At 46.0% G+C, this 27,538-nt stretch overlaps 1 protein-coding gene across 8 annotated transcripts in view; it reads right to left on the bottom strand.

Moving 5' to 3' along the window:
• Positions 1-27,538, bottom strand: part of PPP1R12A (protein phosphatase 1 regulatory subunit 12A) — a 1,571,083-nt gene that overhangs the window by 300,453 nt on the left and 1,243,092 nt on the right. For 7 of the 8 annotated variants that reach the window (XM_078674242.1, XM_078674241.1, XM_078674238.1 and 4 more), the window contains one exon: positions 387-403. The exons of the other annotated variant lie outside the window; for it this stretch is intronic. In XM_078674242.1, coding sequence (XP_078530368.1) covers positions 387-403 — 17 coding nt within the window. The remainder of the gene's footprint in view (positions 1-386; positions 404-27,538) is intronic. 8 annotated transcript variants of the gene reach the window in all.

Below are 27,538 nucleotides of genomic sequence, written 5' to 3'. Positions count from 1 at the left end.
TCTAAAAGGCAGCGGACCTAGCTGATGGCAACTCCTTAAGACGCTGCAACTCCTGGAAGAGTTTGCTAAACCAGTTAGATGCCTGGAGAAATTGTGTGTGTGTGTGTGTGTGTCTGTGTGGTGGGGGGGGGGGAGGGAGGATGTGGGTATTCACAATTTAAGTAATCTGCGTTTAGAAGTTTTCATAAAAAACATGCATTCTCAAGGGAAACATCCCATCTGAAAACAAAGTACTGTTTAGTTTATGATATCTGACTAGATCAGATTTAGCCAGTCAAACATCAGTCTTCAAACATTAACTTATAAGAAAAGCATGTCCGTTTATTATATTTAGCCCTATTAGGATCGTGAACATAATTTTTAAAGTAATGTTAAATATGATTTACCTGGAAAGGCTGTCATTCTGGGGGAGGAAAAAGCAGAAAACAGTTAGTACTATTGCATTTAGGAAAATGTTCACTAATAACAAATAGCATTATCAGAAATAGGTGTGCTTTTAAGATTGCGGTTTAATAAAGTTATGTTTTGATTTACATGGCCAGCAAATGTAGTTGGACAAGCAAATGTAGTTGGACAAGCAAGAGAAAACACTGCAACAATGTTATTGTTAGATTCTGATTTCTATCCAGATTCTTGATCTGGAGACATTTTAGACGAGCAGGCTGCAACACTTAACAAGCAATAAATGGGGCGAGAGCAATTCAATAAACAACACACAAAATTACAAGCCAAACTTAAAGAAAAAAAAGAAGAGCGCTTCAATAAAACCATAAATAAACAAAGGAGTAGGGGGGACACGTCACAGGGGCAGTCTCCATGGGAGGGAACAACACACCCAATTTGTGGGTCAAATAGCAACATTTCACCAAAAAAAACAAAGGAATTTAGAAAGGTACAGGATGCAATGAATGGTAAGCGGTGGGTGTGGTGAAACAACACAGTGAAGATACAGCATGTCTCAAAGAGACATCACATGCGCTGCCTAGGCATGAGCTAAAAAGACAGCTGCGTTCTGTAGAGCCGACCCGATGAGCAGTCAGCTTCACTTTTGCTAGTGACCACCCTTTTTAGGGCTCGCCTGCTGATGCGCTTCAGCGCATAGCTGGCGAAGCTCTATAGGGGCTTATCCAGTGTTTATCCACTGGCGATTCCACTGGCGATTCCTTCAAGTGCATGTGCTTTTTAGGTCATTGCGCTTGCGCAAGCCCTAAAAAGCGCGTGCACAATGCCACCAGCCGCCTGCCTGCCTGCCTCGCATTACCACATCAAAGGCAGCCCTCCGAGCGCATTTCTCACCCCCTAATTATTCACGGCCGGCCGGCAGGCACATCAAAGGCTGCTGCTGCCGTGACTCGCATTTCTCCTCCCTCCTCCCCTATCACTGCCCAGGCCGGCCGTACTTTCTCTTTACAAGGGCCCCCATTCCTGAATCACTTGAAATCTCTCCACATTATTTGCATTTTGTTAATTAAAAAAATTAACTTCAACACAGCGTTGCACATCTTTCTCGACTTCGGAAGGATGAGTCCCAATCTCATTTGTACAAAGTGTTGTAATGGGATTATTGGAGAGTTAGAGAAACGTGCTCACAAGTTACATTTTTATGCATATCATCTGAGTAAATAAACAATAGCATGGTGCCGTTTGCGTCCTTGACTTGATCTGGTTTTTATTTTTATTTTGCTATTATTCTCACAAAGGCTAAGAAGGTCTGCCTACTTTAGTATTAAGTGCTATACGTCGCATAAGCAACAGCTAACCATTCACTCACCCACGCAACGCCACTCACCCATGCAACGCCACTCACCCACGCAACGCCACTCACCCACGCAACGCCACTCACCCACGCAACGCCACTCACCCACGCAACACCACTCACACACGCAACGCCACTCACACACGCAACGCCACTCACACACGCAACGCCACTCACACACGCAACGCCACACACGCAACGCCACACACGCAACGCCACACACACACGCAACGCCACACACACATGCAACGCCACACACACATGCAACGCCACTCACACATGCAACGCCACTCACACATGCAACGCCACTCACACATGCAACGCCACTCAACCACGCAACGCCACTCACACACGCAACGCCACTCAACCACGCAACGCCACTCACCCACGCAACGCCACTCAGCCACGCAACGCCACTCACCCACGCAACGCCACTCAGCCACGCAACGCCACTCAGCCACGCAACGCCGCTCATCCACGCAATTTTTTCACAATTAAATGTGCCGTTTCTATTTTTGGAATTGTTGTTCTTACTGCCAGTGTTATTAGTCTGGCAAGTTTTGGTGGTGACATGTTTACTTTTCCTGCTTCTTGTTTTTTTAAAGAGGTTTAGGCTTGCAGGAAAAACATTTTTAAAAATGTAACGATCGCACCAGCTTGTGTCTGCTTTGCCGGTGCTTATTACCTGTTGCCGCCCGTGGTCCGTTTCACAGTACGCGGTGTTTTTCTCTGCCCGGGAAGTGTTTGGAAGTTAGACTGGTGTGATTTATGACTGGTCCGAAGGTTTGGAGAGGTGCACGGTTTGTGGACAACTCCTCGTCCAAGCCGAAACTAGCAGTCTCGCACCTCGTTGTTGGAGTCGGAGGAGTGGCACTTAAACACATCCTGTCTTCCCTGTACTTTACTCATCTACGCTCTGCCATCTAGCGGTTACTCACTTGATAGCAGCGTTCTGTGTTCCTGTTAAGAGCATTTTCTGTTGCATTGAATTGCTTAAAAAATAGGGGCTTATTGTTAGTATTTATAAAACTAATCTATTTTACATGTCTCATTGCCCTACAGAGTATGTTTTCTACATTTAATTCCCACCCACCACCACATCCACCACCACCACATCCACCACATCCACCGCCACATCCACCACCACCACATCCACCGCCGTATCCACCGCCGTATCCACCGCCGTATCCACCACCACATCCACCACCACATCCACCACCACATCCACCACCACATCCACCGCCACATCCACCGCCACCACATCCACCACATCCACCGCCACATCCACCACCACCACATCCACCACATCCACCACCACATCCACCGCCACCACTACATCCACCACCACTACATCCACCACCGTATCCACCACCACATCCACCGCATCCACCATGACATCCACCGCCACATCCACCACTACATCCACCACCACATCCACCACCACATCCACCACCACATCCACCACCACATCCACCACCACATCCACCACCACCGCATCCACCACCACCGCATCCACCACCACTACATCCACCACCGCATCCACCACCACCACATCCACCGCATCCACCATGACATCCACCGCCACATCCACCGCCACATCCACCGCCACATCCACCACCACATCCACCACCGCATCCACCACATCCACCACCGCATCCACCACCACCGCATCCACCACCACTACATCCACCACCGCATCCACCACCACCACATCCACCACATCCACCGCATCCACCATGACATCCACCGCCACATCCACCGCCACATCCACCGCCACATCCACCGCCACATCCACCGCCACATCCACCACCACATCCACCACCGCATCCACCACATCCACCACCGCATCCACCACATCCACCGCCACATCCACCACCACCGCATCCACCACCACCGCATCCACCACCACTACATCCACCACCGCATCCACCACCACTACATCCACCACTACATCCACCACCACTACATCCACCACCACTACATCCACCACCGCATTCACCACCACTACATCCACCACCGCATTCACCACCACTACATCCACCACCGCATCCACCACCACTACATCCACCACCGCATCCACCGCCACATCCACCGCCACATCCACCGCCACATCCACCATCACATCCACCATGACATCCACCGCATCCACCATCACATCCACCATCACATCCACCGCCACATCCACCACCACATCCACCACCATCGCATCCACCACCATCGCATTCACCACCACATCCACCTGACAAAGGTATTAATTTTGCTATTTTCAAAACCAACACATAAATAAAAAAATAAAAAAACGTTCCTAATGCGAGACCTATTGCATTTTCAATGCTTTTTAAAAACTGCTTTTTTGCACAATTTTATGCTGCTATACCGCTACTAATATTTTTAGAATTATGTATTGAATGAACTCTGTTATTGCACTATTAATTGAATTTGAACTGTGTGGGGGGCAGGACTGGATACCTGGTGGGGAGGAAATTGACTAATCAGTACGGTCGCTCCATGGCTGCCATTTGCGGCCCGGGGGCGGTCTAGTTGTTAACCGGGGTAGATGAAAAGGAACGCAGGCACGAGCTCACCGCGGGCGCACCTAAGGCAAGCCTCTCTGCGCCCCGGAGGCGACAGGCGCCGGGAACTCTTACCGGATGCTTGCCAGGTAACGTGCATCATAAAGATGATCATATAAGATATAGCAGGGAAAGTCTTTTTGCCATAGGAAAGTGTGTGAGCTGCCGCTCCCACTCTCCTCTTCCAGTAGACCTGAATGATCTCTCATGTAAATACTGTACCTGGGCGGCCTGCCCTTTGTCGCTAAGGATACGGTAAAAAGAGGGAATCCTGATGTGCAATAAGCCTTATTTCGACTCTTAGAACAAGGAATAATTTGAAGGCAGCCCTCCTCAACACAAGATCTATGAAAAAACATGAATTGCAGCTCTTTGATCTCGTCGATTTGAAGCTCGATATTATGTTTGTAACTGAAACCTGGCTTAATGCCAGTTCTAACCCCGCTAACACGATCCCGCCCGGATACTTGTTAATAAGGGTGGATAGGCCAGTCGACGGGGGTTAGCTGTCATTTTTAGGGACACTTTCTCCATGTGTACCACTTCCCATTGCTGAAGTAGCGGGGGACAAGTCTATTGATTTCCTTCTATCAGTGTTAGCTCATCAGTCCATTGCGGGTGTATTAATCTACCGACCACCAGGGCCAGCAGGTTAGTTTCTGGAGTCATTAGGACACGTCGTCGCCCCGGTTGTGGCCAAGTACAGCGACTGCATGGTACTTGGTGATTTTAACATCCACATGGACCAACTTATGGATCCCGAACCTATGAGGCTGTACGAATCCCTACGTATTCTAAATTTGAATCCCTATGTCTCACTCCCCTCCCATGATTAGGGTCACATTCTTGACCAGATCTCTTCGACAGTTAAGATTGAAATAGATGCACCCCTCCCCATTATTTGGTATGATCACTTTTTACTTACTTTTAAAATTCACAAGGAATTAGGAAGGTCTCAATCATATGGTAAGCCGCTGTTTCAGGTCTTTTGGTCAGCTCACCTCAGAGTTCACTTAGGCAACATCCTATCCCTGTCAGTGGAAACATAGAAAACGATGTACGGTCTCTAGATAACTGGCTCCTGGAGCACTCCATGGAAATAAAAGCTCATTACGCCAAAGTCTGTGAACAAATAAAATTCTTACAGTAGCAAAGAACTCTTTCAAAGTGTAAAAGATTTTTCCAGCCCGGACGCTATTAATAGCAGTTTCACCCCCACTCAGGAATGGACCACCCAGATTGCCAAACATTTTCACAATAAAATTACAACTCTTCAAGATTCTTTTCGGGATCTACCTCATGAAACGGATGGTGACTCAGGTCTGTCCCCTTCTGATGCCACTATTTTAGAAGGGGCTCAATTACAGTCCCCCCCCCCCCCCCCATCTCGTTGGCCAAATCACTTATCATGAGAGCACTCAAATCTGGCTCCCCTGCAGACTCTTGCCCTGCAAAAGTTTTGGCGTCTATAGTTGAGGTGATCAACCCTGTGGTTATCTCGATCATGAACCTTTCGCTGTCCGAGGGTACTATGCCCATTAGTTAGAAAGATGGGAAAATCTTACCACTTCTAAAGAAACCCTCGGCAGACCCAACTGTAGTGAGCAATTACAGGCAGATATCGCTGCTACCTTTTTTATCAAAAGTTTTGGAGAATTATGTAAATAATGTCATAACCGATTTTATAGAGGCCAATCATGTCCTACACCCAACTCAATCAGGGTTAAGAGACAACTTCAGTACGGAGACAGCGCTACTTGAAATTTCGGAAACAATAAAAAGCACTCTTGATAAAGGAGGTAAAGCCATACTGATACTATTAGAGATCTCTCTGCGGCTTTTGATACTGTGCCCCATGATCTACTGCACAGACTTCGGGCCTGTGGCATTGGAGGCACGGTTTTTCGGTGGCTTACTTCATATTTGGGAGACCGTTAGCAAACAGTTTGGGCCCCTCCTTTTTCAGCCCTCCTCCCCTCCATGAAAGTAGGAGTTCCACAGGGATCTATTCTGAGCCCCTGGCACTTCTGACAGAGAAATGCGGCGCCAAAGTAATATCCTATGCCGACGACACTCAGCTGCTGTTCACTTGTGAGAAAGACAGTATGCTGAGGGGGAGCGAGATAAATGCTTGCCTGTCAAAGGTGTTTGCCTGGTTCAGACAGAACCAGTTGATGTGTGTTAGATTTGGGGGTCTCTGGTTGTCACAGGTAGGTACTTGTGACAAGCAGGTACCCCCTCCTCTAGTCAGGACAAGGGGATTACACTCCTAAAATAACCCCTGCTCACCCTCTAGGTTGCATGGTGCGAGCAGTCAAGGCTTATCTCAGAGGCGTTGTAAGTTAAGCAGTTGTGACCACATACAGTAACCCAGTGACAACACTACAAATGGACACCACACCGGTTTTATATGAAAAATAAGTAGACGTTATCTAGAGTTACCACAAGACCATAAACGACAAAAATACACACTATGATTACTTTAAGATGGTAGATTTAAGCTTAGTTCAGTTCAGTTCTTAGATGCGACACTCTGCTTCAATGTACCTTAAGTTGCGTTGTGCTTCCATGACAATTAATATCACAGCGATGGGCAATTCGGCAAAATCAGGTGCAAAGAAATAAAGACGTGAAGATCTTCCAGATGCGGCATGCTTTTTGGGGATGCGAGAAGTTCTCAGTCTGATGCGTGGACTACAGCGGTGACATCCAAGATGCGATGGTAGCAGCTCCAGCGGCGACGCTCTTCTCCCACGATGCGTGAAGCTTGCGCTCGACGCGACAACTACAGTGGCGACATTCAAGATGTGACGGCAGCAGCTCCGACGGCGGCGCGCTTCTCGGGGATGCAAGGTGCTCTTGGTCGATGCGGTGCAATGCGACAGTTCCAGCGGCGACACCCTCCTTCTTCGGAGTTGCGACGAGAGGCACAGCGATGGCGACACGCTCCGACCTCGTTGCGAGATTCTTCTCCTGATGCGGTGCAGTGCAGCAACCACAGCGGCAACACCCTCCTTCTTCAGAGTTGCGACGGCAGCAGCAGCGATGGCGACACACTTCATCTTCGTTGCGGCACGCTTCTCTCTGATGCGGTGCAGTGCGACAGTTCCAGCGGCGACACCCTCCTTTCTCCGGAGTTGCGACGGCAGGCACAGCGACGGCGACACGCTTCTTCTAGTTGAGAGCCGCTTCCAGCTCCTTGCGACACGTAGTTCCTCAGAAGGCCCAAAACAGCAGCAGGCACTTCCAAAAGAACTCTGGGGAGCTGTGGGGTGAAGTCTGTTGTCCCTGAGACTTCAGCAGGAGGCAAGCTCTTGTCCAAGCCCTTGGAGATCCTTCACAAGTTGAAAGCAAAGTACACAAAGTTCCTTTCTCCTTCCTTTGGCAGTAAGGCAACCACTGCAGGCCAATCCCCCAAGCAGCACTTCAGCTTGGGAATAGTCTCTCCTCAGTGTCTTCAGGTTCCTCTCCTCAGTAAAGGTTTCTTCTTGTAGTCCAAAACTGATCTAATTTCATGGGATCAGGGTCCCAATATTTATACCCAGAAATCCCTTGTTCTCTGAGGGAAGAGGGGCCTTTGCCCAGTCCAAACCAGTCCTGAAGCACTCGGTTTACCAGACTTCTCCTTTCCTTTCACAGTGCAGGGCATGCACCTCAGACGCCCTCAGGAGGTTGAGCCAGCATTGTGGAAGGCAAGTACAGTCCTGGAGCACTCTGTTTACAGGACTCCTTCTCTTCTTTCAGTGTGCAGGGCAGAGACATCAGCCGCTACCCAGGGGGTGGAGCCAGCATTGTGGAAGGCAGGCACAGCCCTATTCAGAGTTCAGGTGCACTCCTCCCTCCCATCTAGATGCACATCTCTCTATTCACCACTGGGTGACTCAGCCTGTCTCCTGGAATTCCCCAGCCCTGTCACTCACAGAAACCAGACATGGGAATGCACAAACTAGCAGAGGCAGGTTTGAATGGTTAGACAAAAAAATACCTACTTTCTAAAAGTGGTATTCGCAAATACAGAATATTAAAATAAACTTCACTAAAAGATGTATTTTGTTATTCTGAGTTCAAACATACTAAACTCGAATTTCTACCATGTTCTCTGAGCCTGTTAGGATTATAAAATGTAATCACTCTAACAGCCCATTCTGCCTATGGAGAACAGATAGCCTTGCAATAGTGAAAAACGAAAATGGATTAGGACATTCCACAAACATCAGAGCTTGTCCTACCTTATACTTACAATGCACCCTGCCCTCGGGCCTACCATAGGGGTGACTGATATGAAGAAAAGGGACGGTTTAGGGACTGGGAAGTGGGTGGACTTGCCCAGTCAGCATGACAGTACCAGACTGCACGCAGGCTCTGCAATGGCAGACCTTAGACACATTTTACAAGGCTGATTCTGTGGGTGGAACAACCAGTGCTGCAGGTTCACCAGCAGTATTTGGATTACATGCCCTGGCACACTCAGTGCACTAGACTAGGGTCTGACAAGTAAACCAACATAGCCAAACATGGAATCACTAATCCATACATCAATTTACAATAGGGAACACTTGCACTGTGGCACTGAATAGCAGTGGCACAGTGCCCAAAGCATCTAACACCAGCAAAAACACAGGAGGCAAGAGCAAAAATAGAAGGGAGACCCACGCCAATGGTGCCAGGTCTAACAATGTGCAACTCCGAAAAATCGGAAATCATTTTTTTCTGGCATAATCCGGATGAGGAATGGCGCCAGTAGTGGCCTCAGTATATGTCCCCTCAAGTCAGCGCAGTCACCCCCTATGAAAAATCTTGGAGTAAAACTAGACACGGACATGTCCATGAAGTCTTAGGTCCAAACTGTGGCCGGGACATGTTTTGGACTACTCAAAATTTTGAGGAATTTTCTTCCTCTTACCAGTTCCTCATAAGAAAACGGTAGTCCAGGCCTTAATTACATCTAGACTAGATTATGTCAATGTTTTGTAGCTTGGCCTCCCAGACTATCCATTAGGCCACCTTCAGGTGGTACAAAATGCTGCAGCAAGTGCTATCCTCATGGTAGGCCGCAGGACACATATGACCCCTCACCTGATATCCTTGCACTGGCTCCCAGTGCGAGAGAGGATACATTTTAAAGCCCTAGTTCTGGCCTTTAAGGCTTTTCACAAAATAAGGCCCCCTTACATCAGGAACAGAATTCAACATTATGCTCCCCTTAGATCCCTGAGATCTTCTACCCAGCGACTATCGACGCATATGGTGCCGCTCCTTTCATGTGGCGGCCTCACAGCTGTGGAATGGCCTGCCGCCCTCCTTAGGACAGGTTCAGGATCTCCTCAGTTTTAGGAGAAATTAAAAAACCTGGTTTTTCCAACGTCAGTAGAGATCTCCATGCCAGTCTATGTTCACTGTTTCTGTCTCTGGGTCCTTCTTTAGCGCCGGGACACTCTGTGGAGTAGCCGTGCGCTTTGCAAGTGCCAAGTAACATAACATAACTTATAGTGTTAAGAAATTCACAGCACTGAAGGTACAATTGGTGCTGCACACACATTGATCCCAGATTCCCTTGAACACCCTTTGAAGTGAAAATGTCCCCGTTTGGCTTGAATAACAATGAATTCCCAGAAAGTGGAAAAACATCACAAAAAGAGGGAGTGTTTGACTCTGAAGAACATAGGCCAAGCTGAACCACTCACTGTCATTTGAAAGTAAGGCACATTCTGCTTTTAAGACGATAAATGATTCTTGGAATTTTAAGAGAGAGACGTAACGGGATCAAGTAGTGTTTTGCAAATACAGGCACAAGAGTACAGTATGTCTAAAGAAGTGAGGAAACAGATAAGAGGTAGTCAGAACTTGTGCATTTTTGATGGAGGGCTCCAAATAATGCCCATACCTTGATAAACACCCTTTGTTCCGCAAAGAGGATAAAAGGGAGAATAGTAAAGTGTTTTATCTTTTCCACCTACCATGAGCTGAAGGAACAGATCGCAGGAAGGTAGAGGGGGGAATGGGAAACTGAATAAAGCACAGCACGACAAATCTTTATTTTTTTATGATTAGCAGGACAGGTTTTAGAATTAGAATTGAAGCAAAGAAGATCCTTGTTGAACACCAAATTCATTGTACAATTCAAAATGTATAACTCGTTTGAACCAGAAGAGGTGACCCAGGCATTAAACACCTTCCCCGGAAGATCTTCTCTTTCCCAGTCTAGAGACCTTCTCAGCTATCACCTCCGAGTAAGTGCGTGCTTTGCTGGTACACACTAAGTAAGGCTCTCCACTAGATGTGGCTCCCCCTTACATCATCTCAGATCTGGCACAGGCCTGGTCTAACCAAATTATGGAAGTCTGCAATTTATCATTAGACACAGCATTGTTTCCTTCAAAATGGAATAAGGCTTACATCAAGCCACTGCTTAAGAAAGCATTAGTGGACCCGGTAGACCTACAAAACCATAGGCCCATTTCTCTGCTCCCATGTTGTTCAAAAATCAAGGAAACCTTGATTAATCAACAACTTAAGGGCTATCTCATGGCTCGACAAATCTGAAAAATTGTACTAGTCCTGCAGGTCTAGTAACTTGGAAACTCCCCTCGACCCAACTGCAACCTACTTGACCCCTGTCTCTGAAAACGGAGCAAAAGTGACAAGTTAACAAGATTTAATGGCATCTTTATTGCTCAATCCTTTGGTGAGCTATAAAAATGCCTTTAAATCTTGTTATCTTGTCACTTTTGCTCCATTTTCAAAGACAGAGGACAAAAGTTAGTTTGTCTTCCTACTCGCCAGAAAGGGCGAGTAGGACCTAAAAATAGCTCGTCCTTATCCATTCTCCCTCGCAAATGCGAGTGGGCGAGTGGATTTGTCGAGCCCTGTATCTGGAACAAAATAACCTGCTCAATCCTTCGCGGGCAGGCTTCCGTGCTGGCCACATCACTGAGTCTCGATAAGGATGTTGCTGGATGAGGGAAATCCTACAATGTTAGTCCTTTTGGATCTGTCGGCAGCCTTTGACACCATCTCTCACAGAATCCTCATGGGTAAGCTGCGACAGATTGATGTCAGAGGATCGGCATTAAAATGGATGCACAGCTTTCTGACGACAGAACACATTTGTGTCACAGACAGTGGATAAGGGGGTACTACAGGGCTCCATCGTAAGTCCCACCTTGTTCAATATCTATGCGTCTTCTCTGGCCTCCATCATCAGATCTTGCGGGTTCCAAACTATCTCTTATGCGGACGACGCCCAGGTGATACGCCCCATAGAAAAGGACCCCACTCTGACCAGAGAACAATTTAAGAGCTGCATGTTAAAAATAGCCACATGGATGAGCAAGCACTTCCTACAGTTGAACTCCAATAAAACAGAATCTGCTGTTCGGGAAAGCTGAGGATTTTTGGACCACGGAGTGGTGGCCTGTGGAACTGGGGGAAATGCCAATTCCTAAAAAATGTGCTAATAACTTGGGCATTGTGATGGTTAACAGACTCTCCATGGAGGAGCATGTAAAAATCATCTCTGGCAAGTGCTTTGGTATGATGCGCATGCTGAGAAAAGTCTTCATGTGGATTCCCCTCTATACCAGAAAAGTCCTCATTCAGGTGCTTCTAGTCAGTAGTCTAGATTAGGGGAACTCTCTACTGGTAGGGATTAGAGAAGATCTGTTATCAAGGCTGCAAGTCGTCCAGAATACAGCAGCGCACCTTGCCCTTAACAAGCATGCACGAACATCATCACAACCGCTGTTGCAACACTTGCATTGGCTTCCTATTAGGAAAAGATCAGTCTTTAAACTCCTATGTTTGGTATTCAAATCTTTGCAGGGACTAGGACCAGCATATTTAACCAAAAAACTTGAATGGTACATTCCAGGGCGTCACCTGAGATCTAGCAGTCAAAAGCTGCTTCACACGCGTAGAATCAGGAAAGCCAAGATGGGAGGGTGTGCATTCTCTTATCTAGCCCCCGCCCACTGGAATAGTCTGCCAGAGGATCTGCAAGCATGTCCCAATTTGGCACAATTTATGAAGTGTCTCAAAACCGGGCTGTTTTAATTGAGCACTCTATGTATGTCGTCTGCCTCCCAGGTGCCGAGAGATACCTTCAGGGATGATTTGTTGCGCCATATAAATAATAATAATAATAATTAAAGTTTGCAGCTAATTTTTCATGCTCCAATACAGAACAAATAAAAAATGTACAGCCTGTTTTAGGCAACTGCAATCGTCCTGGATTAATAAATAAATACAGTATATGATAAGAATGTGCGTGCTACCTAGAGTAAACAAGGTCAAACAGTAAATAAGAACACAGTAGAGCCCTCCCCAAGGTGTTTGGATCCCCCTAGAAAGGGGACAAGGACGATGAAGGGATCTCCTCCCCTTTGATTTTCTTCTTTCGATTGTCGCAAACCGGCTCACATTAGCCGACAAGCGCCGCATCGATGGCCGGATCTGAGAAGTGATTATGCCAAGGACAAGGTCTTCCAGAGATCTCTCATGGGGCTCTGGGAGTGGTCCTGCCCCAGTGGCTTCCAAGGATACAGTCCCAAGGAACTCTTGAACAGTTCATGTTTTTCATTCACGTAATTGTGTTGTCACATGTTTTACCCAGAGATCACAACCTAAACGTAGTGGGGAGGTGCCGGGGGGGTGAGGAGGTTGGAAGGGAGGGGGGAAGAAAGGGGTGGGTAGGTTGCCCTGCTACTGCTTACATCAGGATGAAGAGGCGGATGGGAGTTAAATGAATGTCATGGAATGTTAGGGGTAGTTGACCACAAGGGCGACCCTAGAACAAGAACCAGGGATAACAAACAATATACTCCAAATAAGGTTCTTGAGCTATATTATTATACTTTACTCCAAATAGGGGAAAAACCCCCACAAAAAGTGAAAGAAGAAAAGCCTATGAGAACCACGTAAAAAAAAAAACCTTACAAAAATAATTACTCAAATACATTTTAATGAAGAGAAAAGAAACCACAGGGGCGCTCAAACAAATAGACTCACAATTAATACAAAAAACATCAACATATATATAATCATAAAACAATGGCTTCCAACAGGCATACCTGACAGATTCTGGAAGTGCCATAAAAAGCGGGCCTCCAATTTAGATATGGTAAGAAAATTCAAGCATGCTGATGTATTTGCAGTAGACGAGTTCGCGGGACACACGCCGTTAATATATGAATTTCTGACACTTTGGATGTGTTTGGACTATCGGCTATTTATTGAGCCCTTGAATTTTCTTACCATATCTAAATTGGAGGCACTTCCAGAATCTGTCATGTATCCCTGTTGGAAGCCATTCGGTACATTGGGTGAAGAATTACTTTATGTCTAGAAAGACCGTGAAGAAAGTTTATCAAGTGGTCGCTTTCGGTCCGCAAACTACTTTTTGCCCTGATGATGACCTTTAAAGAAATTTTGGGTTGAAACGCCGTCGACGCTCTGTACATGGCAAAAATCAGAGATCACGTAATTCTTCGACTGTATATTGTGTTTATTGTGATTTGTTTTTCAGTCTCTGCCATTGTTTTATGATTGATTATATATATGTTGATGTTTTTTGTATTAATTGTGAGAATTTGTTTGAGCACCCTTGTGGTTTCTTTTCTCTTCATTAAGATTTGAGTAATTATTTTTGTAAGGTTTTTTGTGACATTGAGGTAAACGCTTCTGGAAGTTTCTAAGGGATCAGGGTCCGTAAGGGTGGCTGTGCAGGAGACTCATCTTAAAAAGGGAGAGGAAGTGCGGCTGAAGCCTAGGCTCTATCCCCTGGTATTTCGGGCAGCTAGTCCCAAAAAACAAAGTGGAGTTGCCCTGTTGCTCTATTCCTCAGCTCATTTTCACCTTGAGGCCTCGAAAAGCGACAGAAAAGGGAGATTTATTATGGTTAGGGGCTTATTACTGGGCAGGCCCTGCACGATAGCGGCAGTGTACGCGCCTAATGTAGGACAGGCAGAGTTTCTCACAGCTTTTCTCATGTGCCTAGCGGGATTCGCTTCGAGGGAAATAGTTCTCATGGGAGATTTTAATCTAATCTGGGACTCGCAGATGGAATCTATGCATCTACAGAGAGCCGGTGGTAGGGGGCAGGGGGTGTTCAGCAAGGCACTGAAATTATCCGTACAAAAACTAGGACCCTTAATCCCAACATGCGTAACTATTCCTTATTTTCACACGCCCACGGGTCGTACTCGATAGACCACATTTTTATTAGTCAATCCCTCTTACATGCATGCACGACCTCCCTCTTCCTCCCCATAGCTATCTCCGACCATGCTACCATGACCTGTTTATTAAATTGGCAAACCCCACCTCTAAATTGACCAGATGGTATTTCTCAGAGTTGCAGTGCAGGGAGAGATGACCTCCGTAAAGCTATTAGGGATTTCTTCACAATTAACGATCCCATCGACACATCCGCGACAAACAAATAGGATGCTTTTAAGGTGCATATAAGGGGTCACTGCATCTCCCTTGTTACTTCCCTCAGGAAACTCCAGACGAAAGAACGGTTAGAGTTGGAACAAGAGTAGCTCAAGGTGAAAAAAAACCATAAGGACACACCCTCAGCACCAGCTCTTAGAATTGTCACAGCTCTCAGGGGGAAGTTGAACGCTATCTACACTAATAGAGCGGAAATGACTATATTGAGGCTCCAGGCCCATGGGTACGAGGGAAAGGATAAGGTAGGCTCCCAGCAAGGCAGTTAAGGGTTAAACAGGAGAAAGACTATGTAAAGCAAATCATTGACAGGAATGGGATCACACACACCAGTGAGGAGGGGAAAGCCAGAGCGTTCCATGATTTTTACAGCACACTATACCAGGCAGAACCACTCCAGGTGACAGACCGAATGCAATACCTAGATGCTTTGGAATTTCCTCAGGTCCCAGCATCACCCAATGCGCCATATTCCAGAAGGAAGTGCAGGCAGCCATTGACTCTCTCAAGTGACAAAGCCCAAGGCCCAGATGGGTTTACGGCGCAGTTCTATCGAACCTGCGCCGCTGAACTAACTCCTCAGCTCACTGTCCTATTAAATGATATTGCGGCAAGCCAATCGGTGTCACCCTCTACGGTAGAAGCCCTGATATCAATAATCCTGAAGGCGGGTAAAGACCCTCAAAAAAGTTCCTTTTCCAGACATATCGCTCTTTTAAATCTAGATGCAAAACTTTCCTCAAAATTCATGGCTCCTAGACTAGAGAAAATCCTACCCACTCTTATTCACCCCGACCAATCAGGGTTTATTAAAGGGCGCCAGACAGGGTATTTCACCTTCTAGATAAGGCCCAGAAAAACAGATCCCAGCTGCCCTTTTATCACTCGACGCAGAGAAGGCCTTCGACTCAGTCGACTGGGCTTTCCTACAGCTTTCTCTGCGTCGATATGGGATCGGTGAGTCCTTCCTGGGGATGGTAAGAGCTAACTTTAGCTGCCCCCTCTCCCAGATGCTCTTCACTCTCAGCATCGAGCCTTTCGCAGTGAGGGTGAGAGCAAACCCGAGGATTAGTGGAATTCGGTTTGGGTAAGATGACTCACAAAATCTCGTTGTTTGCCGACGATGTACTCTTGCCAATAACTAACCTGGTTGCCTCCCTGACCAAAATACACCAGGAGCTAGGGCAGTTAGAAAAGGTTTCAGGCTTCAAGGTTAACCTCTAAATCTTTTATACTAAATTTAACATTGCCCCCAGAGGTGTAAAGAACAGTTGAGGGGATATCTTCTTTTCGATGGACAAGTAAGGCAAATACATATTTAGGGGTACAAATTACCCCCGAATTGAGCAATCTATATAGGGCCAATTTTCGTCCGTTGCGTAAAAAGCTTAAAAATGACTTTGAAAAATGGAGCGCAACCTATATCTCCTGGATAGGCCAAATCAACACAGTAAGGATGAAGGTGCTTCCACTCCTTCTCTATCGTTTCCAGGGGCTACCTATCCTGCCTGAAAAGGGGTTATTTCAAGAACTGAAATTCATGATTATTAATTTCATATGGCAGGGGCTAAGAGCGCGTCTTTCTCAGCGCCTCTTGACGAGGCCGGACTCAAGCGGGCCTTGCTCTCCCAGAATTTTTAACATATTCATTTCACTTCATTTTCAATCTTTATTTCGATCAACTTTAGATCATAAAAGATGTATAGAACATATTCATTTTAAAATAACAAGAAAAACCAAACATGATTAGGCTACATTTAAAAAGGTATAAACAACATTATCTGGGTATAACAGTTTCCTAAAATCAAAACATTACAATTATGCCGACTCTTGGTCCGATTTTAAAAAGCGGTTACGGATATGCCACATCGCAGTTAAAAATGTTGCCACCCCGAATACAATAATAGGTGAAAGGTCCGTTTTTAATATCCTGTAAGCTGGGAGGTAACGGGTAAAACCCAGTTGTTTAAGAAGGGGGACAAGCCAATTTTTCCTCGGTCTTCGATAGGCCTTACAGAAAAATATAATGTGAAGATCGTTCTCCAGATGGTACTTGCATGACGGGCAATGCTCTCTCGATGCGGACTGGGCCCAGTGTTTCGTAAAAGCCCTAGTGGGGAGTGTACCATAGCGCCATTGTAAAAAGATTTTCCTTGTAAGGACTGGAAAGATATCATCTAGTACACGCTCGAGTGAATACACTTCTTTAAACTTAAAAAACAATTGTGACAAAGACCCCTCCCTCAGTTTTCCCGTTGTAGCGAGGAGATTCATCTCACGGAAGTCTCTCACTAAGAGTTTACGTGGGATCCTGGTACATGAGTTAACTGGGTCTAGCCATAGTTCTGGTCTACCTAGTTTCTCACATGTTGATTTGATGTACTTTAACCATGGAATTTCTCTTGATTTAGGTAGACTAAGAATCTCTTGGAGCTCGCTCCTATAGCTCATAAGTTCTGGCGTACTCCAGATACGGCGCCAGAAGGTAATTGGTCTTAGCCCCAGTACCTCATCAATAGGCCTCAAGCCTAGATCAAGTCTCAGCGGGATGAGGGGAGTACTGGCAGGTAAAGCCGCAATCTGCCTAATAAAATTATTTTCAGCGATTTGTAGTTTGTGGTTAGGACAATGACCCCACAGTTCACCTCCGTATAAGACTGCCCCCCTGGCATTTTATAAATTTCAAGGGCAGCGCTAAAAAGGTTTGTAGGTCGATCTGCTTATCATCCTGGAAATACCTCCAGTTAATTGGACCAATTTCATGTGGGCCTTTGCCCGATGCGAGTCCCACATCATATCCTGATTAATTGTTACCCCCAGGTATTCAAATGTAAAAAACCTCTCTAATCTTGCTGAGCCAATAGTGGGATTGGGACGTGTTAAAGGGCGGGGGGGTTGAGAATCATGAATTTGGTTTTTAATGCATTGATCTCAAGCCCCCGCTCCACACAAAACGCTGAAAACCCGTCCAGGACTCTTTGTATTCCCATTGGGGATTTGGACAGCAGCAGGGTGTCATCCGCAAACATAATTGCAGGCACCCTGCTGCCGTTCAACTTGGGAGCATCGATGTCGTTGATCCTGGTCAGGTGGTCTTTGACCCCGTTGACAAAGAGGCAGAACAGGGTCGGTGTGAGCACACAGCCCTGTCTCACCCCCCAGTCAACGGAGAACCTGTCAGAAAGTGCCCCTTTTCTACCACACCTGACTCGTGCGAAGGTTTCCTGGTGCAGCCTTATCGGGATAGACAAAATATCCCCTGGAATACCCAACTCGGACAGTACAATCCAGAGTCTGTCTCTGGGTACTAAATCGAAGGCGGCACGCATGTCCACAAATACTGTGTACATGCTGCCGCCCTCGAGTACCGCTATCTTCCAGTAAATAAGGTTCAGGCGGAATGTCTGATCAATAGTGGAAACCCCTTTTCTAAATCCCGCCTGGTAAGGACTAAGAATGGAATTTTCTACCATCCAGTTTTCGAGGCGGTCCAAAACCAGCCTGCCAAATAGCTTCTGGGAAACATCTATGAGGCTAATAGGCCTGTAGTTGGCTGGGAGCAGAGGTGATCCCTTCTTAAATATGGGAACAATCTCTGCGCCCAGCCAAGTACTAGGAACCTCCATGCCCGCAAGGACAGCATTAAATATCACAGCCAAGTATGGTGCCCATACATCGGGCTCATGCTTAAATAGGTCGCCCGGCATACCATCCAGGCCGGGCGCTTTGCCCGTTGCCAGGCCAGCGATGGCTGCTCGGACTTCCTTCTCTGTAAAAGGTTCACCCTTAATTACTTCATCCATGTTAGGTAGAGTGTCCTCATTAACGTCATCGAGGGCCTTGTATAATGAGTAAAAGTGATCCTGCCATGTTTTAGCCGAGATGTTGGGCTCAATTGCCGAAACCGGCTCCTCGGATCCCGTATTCACAATACACCAAAATTTACGGGAATCCCTAATGGATAGTGTTCTTACAAGTTTTTCCCACTTTTCATGCTCCCATTCTCTTTTGGCATTAGTAGTCAGATACTTGTAGTCCCTTCTAAGTGTCTGAACAACCTGTCTATCTGAACCACCCTTGATGGATGTCAGAAGGTCCTGTTTTGCCTTCCGGCAAGCCTGGTTGTACCAGTTGGGGCGATCATAATGCATATCATATTACAGAGCGGCCCAGCTGCGGGTCCTGGGTGAATGGTCACTGAGGGCATTGGAGGAACTGTGGCTTCACATAGACAGGCAGGTGACAGCCAGAACCCTTTGGGTCTTGACATGGAGGCCGAGAGCAGACAGATCAGCCAACGCTTATTTGAGCATACCCACCGCAACGACCCTCCCGGTATGGGACACGGTGACCAAAACCCTACCAGTGACTAACATTTCGATCCCCCTATACTCCCATTTATTTTAGCACTGCCTTCCCTTCCATCGCTTCATGAAGGGCCCTTTGATCATTGAAGGGAGGGAGGTTGCCTCATGATTTCAGACCTCTTCACCGGAGGGAAGATGCGCTCCTTCACAGACTGCGTAAACCATTTTCAGCTCCCACAAACTGAAGGCTTCCATTATGCACAGTTAGTACACTGGGTCCAGCAGCGGCAGATGCGACAGGCAGACACTAGAGAACTACTGCTGGTGGAAAAATTCGGCCAAACTGGCAACACAGGGTGGGGGGTGCATCTCCTTTCTCTATACACTCATGCTTACACTGGGTTCACAGCAATCACTACACCACAAAGCATTTTGGGAGGGCATTCTGCCAACCACGCCATCAGAAAAGCAATGGGAATACCTGTAAAAAGATATAGCGAAATACAATCGATCCATGTTCCTGAGAGAGGCCCACTATAAAATATATGACTGATACCTCTACCCACAAAAACTACATTCCATTTTTCCCAACACGACCGATCGCTGCTGGCGAGGTTGCGGCCTCCTGGGGGACTTTAAAAATATATGGTGGGATTGCCCGGCTACATAGCCCTTTTGGAAGGAAATACTGTTCCAAGATCAGGGTAATACTGGGGTACCCAATTGGCGACTCCATGGAACAAATACTCCTGGGAGTTCGCAATCCAATTCTCAAATATCAGATCCAGGGGGACTGGTCCATCATGTGACTATGCCTAGGTGCGGCCAAGATGGCTCTGGGGCAGCGTGGAAGAAGCTGGAAGCTCCCTCACTCACACAATGGCACGCCCGCTTTTAGCACGCATTGGCTCTTGAACGATTATCTGACATCTTTGATTGACTCTCGCTTCGACTGTTTGGAACCCACTAGTAAGCTATTAATCGGAGGAGCTCCCTCTATTCGCATGCAGTCCCAGGCTAAGGGCATTACAGCTCTTCCTGATTTAATAGGGGACGCCTTCCCACTGAGGGTGGGGCCCCAGTTTTCTCCCCCACGTAAGCCCTCCTGCGCTGGTCACGGGGTGCTTACTTCTCGACTATTGTCCTGCAACTAAACCTCCTAGTGGCTATTCCTGTATCACGTAGTCCCCACATGATCCTTTGATTTCTGGGAGCCAAAACACAGAGCATTATTCACCGGCCATAGCCTCCCCGTGATGAGCCTCTGCCTCCGGGGAGTGATTTGTCCACTGTTCTGAGATTAGAAGGCATTTCCCTTTCACCCATGTCCTGATGAGGCCTGACTCAGTGGACCGAAATGTGTTGACTTCATGAATTGGAGGAGTGCGACCATTTGAAAGCGATACACAAGACACACGGATACACACTTTTGGGACTTTGCGGAGGTTGATGGCAAATCCTCCGCTCTGTGCACTGGACTACCTCCTGTACGGATTGCTAAGGAATTGTTTTTTTTCAATCGACTTTTAAGTGTATGAGTGGGAAGGTCCCCTAATTTGTTTAATGTTATTGTGTTTACCTTTGTATGTATTTTTTAAGAAAATATAAAGAATCCTTCTGCAAATTCAATTGGGGTTGGTTTGAGAGTGTTTAAAAATAGAAAGAGCAAACTATTTGGGACTAAGTACCTATAAGTAGGGATTAATTTACTGTTTTTCCAACATAATATTGTTTTTTTATTTATTACCACACATCAGTCTTGTTGATTCTTATATGTTGTTGCCCAGATGGGGTGGGATGAATAGGGCAAACCCCTATTTGTGGATATTGACAGAAGCAGCCTTGGTGCACACGCATTCAGCAGGCCCCAAGACCAGTTTAAACTCAAGGCATCCCCTGGGAAACTATGGACACTGTTCTTGAATATGACACAGATATACAAAGGGAAACCCTAATCTGGATAAGATCACATCCATCAATTTGGGGTGTGACTCCTTTAGAGACAGAGCATCCTCCAATATACTGAAGGAACATAACATAAAAGTTACTACTGGGATAATCCCCAGTTGCTGTGTCCTCTTCCACAGGCGAAACCCAAATTACCCTGCTTATTGATATAGTAGTCAGTTATAGTGTTATCTGAATCTAACCAGTGTGATCTGAATCTAAACAGTGTTCCCCCAGGTAAAAGCGGACCCGCCTTCAAAGCAAGATGAAACGCCAGCAGCTCAAGCAGGCACTACTCTGATGTAGACCAAAGTACCCACACCGTTCTCTCGCCAGATGAGCACCCTAGCCCTGTAAGAAGGCGTTCTTGACCAGAGTCCGAAGAAGGCTACAGAGATAACCCACCAAAAGGTTGGAGGGACCCATCCACCAGTGCAGGCCCAGATCAACATAGTGGGAGAGATGTATCAGACGTTGGGCTCCTTTGATGCTGTAGGCATAGTGACTAAAGGGATTTAACAGCCATCAGTCCTGCGGCCAAGCAGATGCAAGACCTTCAGGAGTAGGATCCAAGTCTGAGTCAGTAGCCTCAATCATCTCCCGGAAATCCACTGTCCTCACAAGAGGAGGAAAAGCTGTCATACCGATGGTGTCCGGACTACACATAAAAAGGCCAGGCCTTAAGCTGAAGAGAGGTAAGAGTTTTGGGTGCTCATAGTAAAGCTTAAGTTGTGGAGGAGGGCCATCATCCACTGAAGGATTCTACCTTCACTAGCCAGTACCAAAGTAAGATACAAGAACTCTTGACTGTTTCTGTGAAGCCACCCGAACCGCCATCACTTTTATAGAGACATAAGGAGCTGTCACTTTGAATGGTAGAACCATGAGTTGATAGCACTAAAGTCTCACTGTGAACCTGTCAGGAAACCTAGGAGATGATGCTCACAGTGGGTTTAAGTCCTCAGTACCTGGGCAATTATATGGCATTCTTGGTATGCAGACACGTGGGACCTTTTTGTACAGGTATTTTGACTTATCCTTTTCAAGTGACACCCCACACCGGCAAAATGGTATCAGCCCAAGTGATTACATCCATGTCTGTCCGGTAAGGGTTGTTTAGACAATATTACGGCAATAAGTAACACCTGTTCTGTCTTTTATTTATTTTTAATCGGTGGTATGAAAACATGCCCACAGAAGTAACAACTGGTTTGTTATGTCCTCTGTCATTTTAAGATCTTATGAGAGTTGGAGTATTTCACTGGACCTGGAAAACCCAGCAGTGAAGTTGAGCGGTTCAGTTTGTACATAAAAGTCACGTCCTTGTGATTCTTAGTGCTTTATATTGAGAGATTATGGAAGGAGGAGCACTCCGGGCTTTTTGCTGAAGGGTTCTCTCTGTATCAAGCCACTGGCTGCACTGCTGAAGTGCGCAGGGCGTCTTCCTGCTTAGAGGAGCATCTTTAAGCAATGCGAAGGCTACGTATATAGTCAAAAGGCCTGGATGTGGGTTCAAAAAATGTGCATTTATGATATATCTGACAAGGTTTAGGTCACAAGTACCTGTCTTTTCTCTTAAACCAGGTAACATGCTCTTTGCCTTTCTTCCCAAATAAGGTAACATGCTCTTTTGATCTTAAAATCATGAATGCCAACTCTTCACATAATGGTCGAGGGGTTTTTCATCTGGGAGGAGACTTATATGAAGTTCAATTTGTAAAAAGGATTTGTGTAAGTGATTAGGTATTCTCTTTCTGTATATTGTTTTTTATGTGGTCTCGAAAATTGATCACTATAAGTGACCACGAAGCCTGAACATTTAAGCCTAGGAGGAAAGTGGCATAGCAATATGGAAGATCAGGCTGCCAGAAGTAAGGACTTTTTGGAGTCAAGTGGAAAGGTCTTTAGGATTTAAGATGATGACTGGACAGACTTTTTGGCGACAGGTGCAAGGACAAAACGTGTGAATCACATAAAGCAAGTCTATGAATTCAGTCTGTTGACTGCTGGTCCAAAAAGGGCTTCTCCCAAGGAGCCATGACAATATCCAAGAATGCCTCACTTAAGAGGAGCAAGTACACCATCAACTCAGGAGGGTTCAGGAAATACTACAGTAAAAATGTTAAGCTTTACCTCCACAGACTGCAAGGTAAATTTTCAGGGCTTGAATAAGGGACGAGAAGGGATCCTGTTTCTGGAGACCAGTCCATTTGCAGTTTGCAAATCAGAGTTATTATAGTGGGAAAAGAGATTTGTAGCCTCAAAATTATCATCCTCTATAAAGTCAATCGTTTCAAGACACATTGCAATTGAGTTGGACTCAGAGACTGATATCTTCTCCATCAAGGAACATCTGAACCCTAGAGAGATGCTCTGCCAAGTGAACTTCATTAAAATTCACTTTAACTGTCTCTTGCTACACAAATATTTTTCTCCTACTTCACGGTCTTTGAAAGTGGAACAGCATTCAGTTCAATGGGCAGTTTCTATGTTAATGTCAAAGTACATTCTGACCAAATGGGGGATGGTACCTGGTCAGACTTCAACTTCTTTTTAAGCAATTAGGTCGGAGCATGAGGAGGTGTGGTGTTGAGATGTGTTTGGAATGGAGTTGTTGGAGTCCGCAAGAACATGCCCCCCTTTGGGGAGGTACAGGAACTGCGCTGGACATATTCAACATAGCAAGCTGGACTGCCGGGACCAACGCAAAGTCTGCCAATTGATCCACTAAATACATTTTCATCTTTTTTTTTGTGTTGTGATCTTAACAGGTGACAGAGTACGGTGCCAGAGAAGAGGATTGGACTTATTTATGGCACTTTCCATGTTTTATTTACAGGGAGATGTTTAAGAAGACCATTCTCTTACAATTGACTTATCTATGGGCGAAGGAGATCCCTTGGGCGTCTCTCTGCAGACCTTAGCCAGAAGAAACTTGGCCTACTGCTTTCTAATACCTTTGGGTGCATTGAGGTACATGAATTGCAGGCCACAGCAGCAAGCTCAGATGCAAGATGCCATATGTAGTTGAAGAGAAGGACAGAAATGGGCATCTTCCATGGGCTTTTGTGATCAGGTTTGGAAACTGAAAGTGCTGGAGCAAACACACAACCTAATTACTCAAAATGCTGACAGATTTTGCTACTGAGACACAAAGCAGGGTCACCTCTAGCGGTGCTGGAGAGAGCTTGCAGCAGAAACATTTTCTGAACCAGTCTCAGGTTACTGGACCGGTTCCTCACCCTGGACTTATGCTTTCAGCCTGAAACTCTGAAGGATAATATTCACAAGGTGAGGAATCTGCAAGAACATGCATCCATCAGACATTTTGCTTTTAGATCTAATGAATATTGCCAGAGAATATGCTGTTTAATTTATATTTTCTCGCTGCATTTTTGAAATAACTGCTGCATAATTTGGCGCTCAACTGAAACATAACCATAGTGGCCGTAACAATGGTGAAGCTCTGCAGAGTGGTTTGTATGCTGTCAGTATGATGTCGATGCCATATTTTACAGAGACCGTTGAAATATTTTCGGCATTTCTTAAGTCCCTGTAAAATTACAGTTTCAATATCAGTGCATTTTGTGAAATAAAAAATCCCAAATAAGTAATAAAGATGAGATTTTTTTATGCTATGGCAATGGAAATGAACAGTGCTTAATAATGTACATCATTTAGCGCAGCTGTACTAATAGAAGCACATTCATATACTTACTACACAAGTGGAAAAGTAACCTTCATAGGCGTCACTAGGTGGGTGCGGACCGCACCGGGTGTCACCCCATCTGGGGTGACACCAATCTAGTTAGTTAGCTGCCTGCCTGCCCACTAGTGCTGCTTTAGTTTAGTGCAAGCGCACGCCACCGCGCCACGCACGCACCGCACCAGATGTATGGATTGTGGTGATCGATTCGTCACTGGTGGTGCGATGCTGATGCGCAGGGCGTGGCGTACCCAGCAGTTTGGACCCAGGGCCGTCAATCTTAGCGCTACCAATGACGGCCCTGGGACAGCCCCCGCGCGCTGTGCGCACCTGCCCTGAGGCGTCACGGCGCGGTCACGCGCCCGCCAGGGAGGTCGGAGACGAGAGTGCGTGCGCGGTGGTGAGAATAAATAATTAATACGACGACATCAGAGACTGCACACCATCTTCTCTGTTCTGATATCGCGATTCGCGAGCGCCGTCGTGGTCTCTCTCCCCTTCAGATTTGGGACGGTGAGAGAGAGAGAAATAATATCATTTACATTTATTTATTAATATCAATACTATTACTGCATGTAAGTTAAAAATGTGGCAGTGCAGTGGCACACAAATGAACTGATCAGTCAGTACATGCTTTTTTTAACTGGCACAAACGAAAACACAGCCCTCTTCGGGCGGGTGCACCAGGCTAAGCTTTCTTCCTTCCTTGGGCAGTCACGATAGGCCTGGGAACTGCGCGGTAATGGCATTTTGTTTGCTTTGATACTTGCACATCATTGCACAAGTGCCACCATTGCCTACGAACGTAACGTTTGTTCCTGTGTTTGAGTGTCTGCCATTGCAGTATTATCCTTCTACCTGCGTTTGGTACTCCTTTGTAACATGCACACGTCACTTTCTCTTGTTGTAACACACTCTTTGCTACCTCCTACATTTTGTTTGCTTTAGATACTTGCACAAGTGTGCCACCATTGCCTACGTAACGTTTGTTCTTGTGCTTGAGTGTCTACCATATATTGCAGTATTATACCTCTTCTAATTGTACTTTGTTTTTTCTCGAGCAGACTTCACTTTAAAATAGTTTATTGGGATTAGACTGTAGACACCTGGTGCAGAGATCTTTGTTTACCCAACAAATTCCAAAGCATTGTAGCTGTAAGATAACTTTGGTGGTGAATACACTTGCTGGCGAGATCTGTGTGCAGTCTAGTTACAGGCCGGCCTGACTCATACAAAGTATAAAGAGTTAATGGGATGTCCCAGCTGCAAAGTGAAGCATGCACCATGCAGGTCACAGATTTGTATTTTACGTAGGAAGCTCAGCGAGTTACTGCTTTAATTGCAGACATTCTTGAGTGAGATAGGTCTCAGGTTACCATCCTTGTAATATACCTGCTTAATGAATTATGAACCATCTTTAAGGAATTGCATGCTAACTGCAAGGTCTAAGTTTAGAAACAGTGCTTTTTGCTCAGTATTTCATTATTCAAATTTTTCACAAAAGTGTTCCTTAAGTGATAAAGACGCATTAGTAATTGCTTTTATACACTGTTATTGGTTTAATTACTTGTGTAGGAAATGCATCTGGCATACAGACAGTGGATGTGAAGCTCTTACATTCAGGGATTGGAAAATTCAAAACCTGCCTTCAGTCATAATTTATCTTTTAAGCACTTGTAACCTGCACACATGTCACTTTCTCCTCCTGTAATGCACCGTTTGCATCCTCATGTATTTGGTTTGCTCACAATTGTCACTTTTGCCTCTTGTAACTTAACGTTTGCTTTTGTAATTTGTTCACTTGTAATTTTCTCCTCATGTTTCATTACTGTTCCTATTGTGAAGCGCTCTGACGCCTTTGGGTAACGTCTGCGCTATATAAAAACGCATAAATAAATAGAAGACCGGAAGACCCTGTCCGACCCCGCCCTTCCAGCCTCCTAAGCTAGTCCTGACCCGGGCGGTGCATTGTGCTTGCAGTTGCACACGGCCGGCTGCATGATTCATTGCTCAAGGCAGGGAGCAGGCCAGGCCTTTCCTTGAACTCGTCACTTCACTTGCAGGTGGTTCACTTCACAGTTAGTTCACTTCATACGTATACTATGAAGTGAACTGCTTTGGCTGAAATATGCCTGCTTTGCTGGCCGGTCTTCATCCTGCTGCCTTATTGTCCATCCTGGCAGTGGCAGCTTTTATGTTCCTGTGCTTTTGGCTGTGGATTTGTGTTTCTGCTGACATGTGATTTGTTATTTTGGTCATTCCCTTGGTTGGGGCCCTGCTTCTCTGGGTACACACTGGCTGTGCCATTTCTCTTTTGGGTGTCTGGTCGGTTGGAGGTAAAATCGGCGTTATGGGGTTACCAGTTAGAAAATAGAGCATTCATGCTGCGCCTTTCAAGTGCCCACAAAGAGAAGAGAGGAACCAGATTTTAAAGTGAAAGAGACAGTCAATCACGAGATGAAAATATGGTTCTGTGATTTCATCACATGCCGCAGTAAAGAGAAACTGTATGAACATATATATATATTTGCCATCTGTGTCCACTGGTGGACTCGGAGCGGAGGAGGTCCATGCGGTAAGTCGTGAGGGGGTGACACCATGAGTTAACCGCACCGGGTGACACCAACCCTAGTGACACCACTAGTAACATTCACAGCAGAAAAGCACTATCGGCTGCCTCACCAATTGTGCAATACAATTACTTTACACATGGAAACAAATCTCAAATAGGCAATAAGGTCTCTTTCAACTGCCACTCTCAGCACTCAACAATGGCAATAAACTAGCATATTACAACGTG

Source organism: Lissotriton helveticus, chromosome 1_1, assembly GCF_964261635.1.
Source record: "Lissotriton helveticus chromosome 1_1, aLisHel1.1, whole genome shotgun sequence".
NCBI classification, from domain to species: Eukaryota; Metazoa; Chordata; class Amphibia; order Caudata; family Salamandridae; genus Lissotriton; species Lissotriton helveticus.
The sequence above is the reverse complement of the archived record's forward strand: the minus strand, read 5'-3'. Positions and strand labels throughout refer to the sequence as shown.